Raw genomic sequence first — 6869 nt, forward strand, 5'->3', positions numbered from 1 at the left:
ATTGCTTCCAAATTTGAGTATCGCACGTCCTGTATGATCTTTTCTAGAGGGGACCATAGACAGTACAATGGTTCCCTTTTTAAATTTAAAGAAGTAATTAACCATGACATACATTTATGAAAATTAAGCCATTGTGATTTGTGCATTATTATCTTTCAAACATAATTTATAAATACAGTAGATTATCAACAATCTGAACTAATTGAAGCCACACCCCAACCAATTTTCAATTTGTCTGGATTTTTAAATATATGTGTAAATTAACATTTTAATAGTATTTCAATAGTATTACAGTAAGTACACTAATTCAAATTTAGGTTCAAGTCAACATTTCATAAAGAATGTAAGAATACTTACAAAGATTTAAGATATAATTTACAGAATCACTGTATTTAAACAAAAAATACTTTAATCATAATTTTAAAACTAAAAAATCATGAATTATGAAAGAATATTAGACATATAGTTCTTATAATTTTCACTACATTCAAACAACTGCATAAATGTAAAATCTCATAAAAAAAACTTAAATTCTGAAGGTATTCAATAAACCTTTATTGTACTATAAAAATACATTTAAAACAAATTGAACAGTTTCATGTTAATTTAATGAAATGATGAAAGATTAATATTTTGGTCAGAAAACAGGTAAAATTCCACCCAGGCCAAAAGAACATCTATGACAAAGTTACCATTGAAAGGGTTAGCATTTATTATACTCAATACTATAAATGTAAATCATATAATACACAGTAGTATTATAATATACACTGTAGTAATACAGTACAGATATAGTAAATAAATAATTAAGCAATTCTAATATAGGATCATAAACAATATAAAAATGTATGTTACTGTAATTTTAAAATATGTTTATTTATATGAAATATCTAAAAATTTTACTTACTGGTAATATTCTCCAGTAGAAAGAAAATTCATCTGACAAATCTTGTTTTGAATATTTTGAATAATCAATATTCATATCTTTAACTGCAGATTCTATAATCAAATTTAATAAGTATGATAACAAGTTTTAGATACTTGAATTTTCTCTCTTTATTTTAGAATGAAGTCTGTTATTTTAACAATTAATTACTATAGTAATAATACCTTTTGAACACTTTTCACCAAACCAACCAATTTCACAAAAACATTGTTTTTTTGGAAAAGTTGTGGCATCAATATTTATACATTTTCCATGGGATCCACAATCTCCATCATTCCAGCATTCATCTAATAAAATTAATTATTATTAATTTAATTTTCTGTTCATAAGCAACTCCATATTTATATCATTCACAATACAAACACTAATAATTTTAAGAGGTCAGTTTATTACTTAATAAAATATTTTTCAAGACTTATATTTTATTATTAAGTTTGAATCTAAAAATGATATATAATATTCTTAAAATAGTAGTTACTTCTCCTTAAAAATGATGAGCATTTTGTCTTATGGATTAAATAATTTAAAAGTAATATACACAATAATAATCATTTTACATTTACTTTAACATTGTACGTAACAATAAATTATATTGTATGAATTAAAGAATATTATATAATAAAATAATTATTTCTGTTATAGTCATAGAAATAAATATTTTGTTTTTGCATTATATAATGAATGAAAGTAGAAATTTTTTTAGTTGTTATAATGTTTTGTTACAAGTTAATCCATGTTTGTCTTGTATTATTAGCTTAGTCAGTTTGTCTGTATCATCAGACTTGGTCTTAGCAAATATAAGGACCAAAAGAAAAAAAAATCATTAAAATTATCATTAAAAATCAAACAGAAACTAAATTGCTAAAATATTTATATTGCATATGATATTGTTAACTCTAAATCTATAGTAGTGTTAACTATATATCTATATACCTGTATATAAAATTGCTTGTCCTGACTGACTGAATGAATGACTCACTGACTGATTCATCATCACCCAGAGCAAACCGCTTAACCTAAAGAGGTGAAATTTGGTACACAGTTAGGGTACGTCATGGAAACACACACTAAGAAGGGATTTTTCGAAATTCCCCCGCATGGGGGAGAGGGAGAGCATTAAAGCTTAACCGGAAGAATGGCTTCTACTGTACTATTTTAGATGTGATTTTTTGTTTTTATCTGCATTTTAGTAGGGTATGCCATGGCAATACACACTAAGAAGGAGTTTTTTGAAATTTCCCCGTGGGGGGAGAGGGAGAGCATTAAGCCTTAACCGGAAGAATGGCTTCTACTGTACTATTTTAGATGCGATTTTTTGTTTTTATCTGCATTTTAGTAGGGTATGCCATGGCAATGCACACTAAGAAGGGGTTTTTTGAAATTTCCCCGTGGGGGGAGAGGGAGAGCATTAAAGCTTAACCGGAAGAATAGCTTCTACTGTACTATTTTAGATGCGATTTTTTGTTTTTATCTGCGTTTTAGTAGGGTATGCCATGGTAATGCACACTAAGAAGGAATTTTTCGAAATTTCCCCATGGGGGAGAGGGAGAGCATTAAGCCTTAACCGGAAGAATAGCTTCTACTGTACTATTTTAGATGCAATTTTTTGTTTTTATCTGTGTTTTAGTAGGGTATGCCATGGGAATGCACACTTGGAAGGTATTTTTCCAAATTCCCCAGCAGGGGGAGAGGGAGAGCATTAAGGCTTAACTGGAAGAACGGCTTCTACTGTACTATTTTACATGAGATTTTTTGTTACGTTTAGTCTTCATTAAGTACTTAAGTGTATTAAATTAATAACCTTTCAGACATTGTTATAAATATTTTTATATATTTCGATTTTTTAACCAAATGTTCGAACCGTTTTAAATTCGAATTTGTTATTGCATATTGGTTCGATTATAGAACAATTATAAACATTCCAGAAAATTGATCAAATTGAAAATAGTTCGTTTGATTCTCAGCAATTCTCATCATTCTTGGCAGTAGGTGTTATATAACAATTACTATAGTTGTTGAAATACTGAATATAAATGGGGTTTGCTTGCAAAACCTCCGCGGGCGAAGTCGCAGGTAACAGCTAGTATTATATATAGTACAACTATTTCTATAGAATGACAATGTCCTCTCTTCATAGAAATTGTAATCCTAAAATGATACTGTATCTGATTGAGTCCATTCTAATCAGCTAAACAGTATTCACAAAAACAGGAAAAAGCATAGTATAGACACTGTGCACAATACATGGTAAGAAATCAAAAAATTCTTTTTATGAATGTTACTTTCTGTTAAGTTGAAAACTTTTGAATAAATTGAAGTCAATGTGATGATTTTGATTTACCATGATCAAAACACATTTAAACTTACATATATCATTATTGAAAATTTCTCATAATCTCAAAATTAAATAAGAAAGATTGCAAATTTTTTAAATTACTAATGAACACTGGTTCAGGTTCAGCTTTTCCTTCTGCCTTTGGTTCAGGTTCAGCTTTTCCTTCAGCTTTTGGTTCTGATTGAACTTCTCCTACTGGTTCTGGTTCAGGTTTTGATTTGCCTTTACTTTTAAATTTAGATTCTGCATTTAAGTTTAATTCAGGTTGAGGTTCAGCTTTTCCTACCATAATAAAATAATTTTATTTTTCAATTACATTCAATACAATAATATTTATTTCAATTATATTTACCATTTTGATAGCCGATATGTCGAGGTGAAGGTTCTAAACTTCTTGATAAAATTTTTTCTTGTACAACAGGAAAAGCTTTACAGGATTTTGTTATATCATGCGGTCTCCATCCAATAGCTGCATAACTAGTACTTTTCACTTTCATAACTGCTTCAAGTTCTTCTGATTCCTGAAGTGTAAGAAATTTTAATAATTACATAATAATAAAGATAGGCTATAAAGCATTAGTAATTATTTCTGAAAATTGATTCCACTTTCAATTTTTTATGTCCTCCTTGGTTATGAAAATATTGAAATATAAGATTATTTAGATTACAACTCATATGTCAATAAATATCATTTTTACATCTTCAGCAATCAAAATTAATAATACAGTAGAACCTCAAAAACTCGGCTCTCGATAACCCGGCACTCCGGATAACTCGGCCACACCCTGGCAGGATAAAAAAATCCTTAATTAATTTATTTTCATTATAGACAGCTTTATAAAAGTATAAAAGCTCTCATAAAGTATTTTTCTGAGGTCTGTCTTATCAGGTAAATTACTGTACACAGTGTACTCATTAATTTTCATTTTCATGTAGTAAAGGCTCTATGCCTTCATAAAGGACGTACTTTTCCTTTGTTTAAGGGTATTTGGGCAGTTTATTCTCTGAAACAATAATACAAGTACAGTACAGTATTTTCTGAGGAAACACTTGTACTTTTTTTTTAACCCCATTCCCGATAACCCGGCATTTTCACAAACTCGGCCACCCTTCGGTCCACATTAGGCCGAGTTTTCGAGGTTCTACTGTATATTTTATTCCTTTGAAACAATATCTATTAACTAATTTTTATACATTTTTTTTAATCTCATCATTGCTTCCAAATTTGAGTATCGCACGTCCTGTATGATCTTTTCTAGAGGGGACCATAGACAGTACAATGGTTCCCTTTTTAAATTTAAAGAAGTAATTAACCATGACATACATTTATGAAAATTAAGCCATTGTGATTTGTGCATTATTATCTTTCAAACATAATTTATAAATACAGTAGATTATCAACAATCTGAACTAATTGAAGCCACACCCCAACCAATTTTCAATTTGTCTGGATTTTTAAATATATGTGTAAATTAACATTTTAATAGTATTTCAATAGTATTACAGTCTACTTACTGTAATACAACAGTATTACAGTAAGTACACTAATTCAAATTTAGGTTCAAGTCAACATTTCATAAAGAATGTAAGAATACTTACAAAGATTTAAGATATAATTTACAGAATCACTGTATTTAAACAAAAAATACTTTAATCATAATTTCAAAACTAAAAAATCATGAATTATGAAAGAATATTAGACATATAGTTCTTATAATTTTCACTACATTCAAACAACTGCATAAATGTAAAATCTCATAAAAAAAACTTAAATTCTGAAGGTATTCAATAAACCTTTATTGTACTATAAAAATACATTTAAAACAAATTGAACAGTTTCATGTTAATTTAATGAAATGATGAAAGATTAATATTTTGGTCAGAAAACAGGTAAAATTCCACCCAGGCCAAAAGAACATCAATGACAAAGTTACCATTAAAAGGGTTAGCATTTATTATACTCAATACTATAAATGTAAATCATATAATACACAGTAGTATTATAATATACACTGTAGTAATACAGTACAGATATAGTAAATAAATAATTAAGCAATTCTAATATAGGATCATAAACAATATAAAAATGTATGTTACTGTAATTTTAAAATATGTTTATTTATATGAAATATCTAAAAATTTTACTTACTGGTAATATTCTCCAGTAGAAAGAAAATTCATCTGACAAATCTTGTTTTGAATATTTTGAATAATCAATATTCATATCTTTAACTGCAGATTCTATAATCAAATTTAATAAGTATGATAACAAGTTTTAGGTACTTGAATTTTCTCTCTTTATTTTAGAATGAAGTCTGTTATTTTAACAATTAATTACTATAGTAATAATACCTTTTGAACACTTTTCACCAAACCAACCAATTTCACAAAAACATTGTTTTTTTGGAAAAGTTGTGGCATCAATATTTATACATTTTCCATGGGATCCACAATCTCCATCATTCCAGCATTCATCTAATAAAATTAATTATTATTAATTTAATTTTCTGTTCATAAGCAACTCCATATTTATATCATTCACAATACAAACACTAATAATTTTAAGAGGTCAGTTTATTACTTAATAAAATATTTTTCAAGACTTATATTTTATTATTAAGTTTGAATCTAAAAATGATATATAATATTCTTAAAATAGTAGTTACTTCTCCTTAAAAATGATGAGCATTTTGTCTTATGGATTAAATAATTTAAAAGTAATATACACAATAATAATCATTTTACATTTACTTTAACATTGTACGTAACAATAAATTATATTGTATGAATTAAAGAATATTATATAATAAAATAATTATTTCTGTTATAGTCATAGAAATAAATATTTTGTTTTTGCATTATATAATGAATGAAAGTAGAAATTTTTTTAGTTGTTATAATGTTTTGTTACAAGTTAATCCATGTTTGTCTTGTATTATTAGCTTAGTCAGTTTGTCTGTATCATCAGACTTGGTCTTAGCAAATATAAGGACCAAAAGAAAAAAAAATCATTAAAATTATCATTAAAAATCAAACAGAAACTAAATTGCTAAAATATTTATATTGCATATGATATTGTTAACTCTAAATCTATAGTAGTGTTAACTATATATCTATATACCTGTATATAAAATTGCTTGTCCTGACTGACTGAATGAATGACTCACTGACTGATTCATCATCACCCAGAGCAAACCGCTTAACCTAAAGAGGTGAAATTTGGTACACAGTTAGGGTACGTCATGGAAACACACACTAAGAAGGGATTTTTCGAAATTCCCCCGCATGGGGGAGAGGGAGAGCATTAAAGCTTAACCGGAAGAATGGCTTCTACTGTACTATTTTAGATGTGATTTTTTGTTTTTATCTGCATTTTAGTAGGGTATGCCATGGCAATACACACTAAGAAGGAGTTTTTTGAAATTTCCCCGTGGGGGGAGAGGGAGAGCATTAAGCCTTAACCGGAAGAATGGCTTCTACTGTACTATTTTAGATGCGATTTTTTGTTTTTATCTGCATTTTAGTAGGGTATGCCATGGCAATGCAGTCTAAAAAGGAATTTTTGGAAATTCCACTGTGGGTGGGAGG

The 6869-nt window shown here is 27.9% G+C and overlaps 1 protein-coding gene across 1 annotated transcript in view; it reads right to left on the bottom strand.

The window, feature by feature from the left end:
• The window catches only part of LOC111630365, a 66073-nt gene that overhangs the window by 24023 nt on the left and 35181 nt on the right, over positions 1 to 6869 (bottom strand). Inside the window, exons 9-14 of the mRNA XM_023374452.1 lie at positions 5634 to 5756; positions 5431 to 5522; positions 3634 to 3802; positions 3384 to 3563; positions 1111 to 1233; positions 908 to 999 (exon numbers count right to left, since the gene is read on the bottom strand). Of these exons, the coding sequence (XP_023230220.1) occupies positions 908 to 999; positions 1111 to 1233; positions 3384 to 3563; positions 3634 to 3802; positions 5431 to 5522; positions 5634 to 5756 (779 nt within the window). The remainder of the gene's footprint in view (positions 1 to 907; positions 1000 to 1110; positions 1234 to 3383; positions 3564 to 3633; positions 3803 to 5430; positions 5523 to 5633; positions 5757 to 6869) is intronic.

The sequence above is a fragment of the Centruroides sculpturatus genome, unplaced genomic scaffold, assembly GCF_000671375.1.
Source record: "Centruroides sculpturatus isolate CEXI.00-Female unplaced genomic scaffold, Cexi_2.0 scaffold672, whole genome shotgun sequence".
Classification (NCBI taxonomy): Eukaryota; Metazoa; Arthropoda; class Arachnida; order Scorpiones; family Buthidae; genus Centruroides; species Centruroides sculpturatus.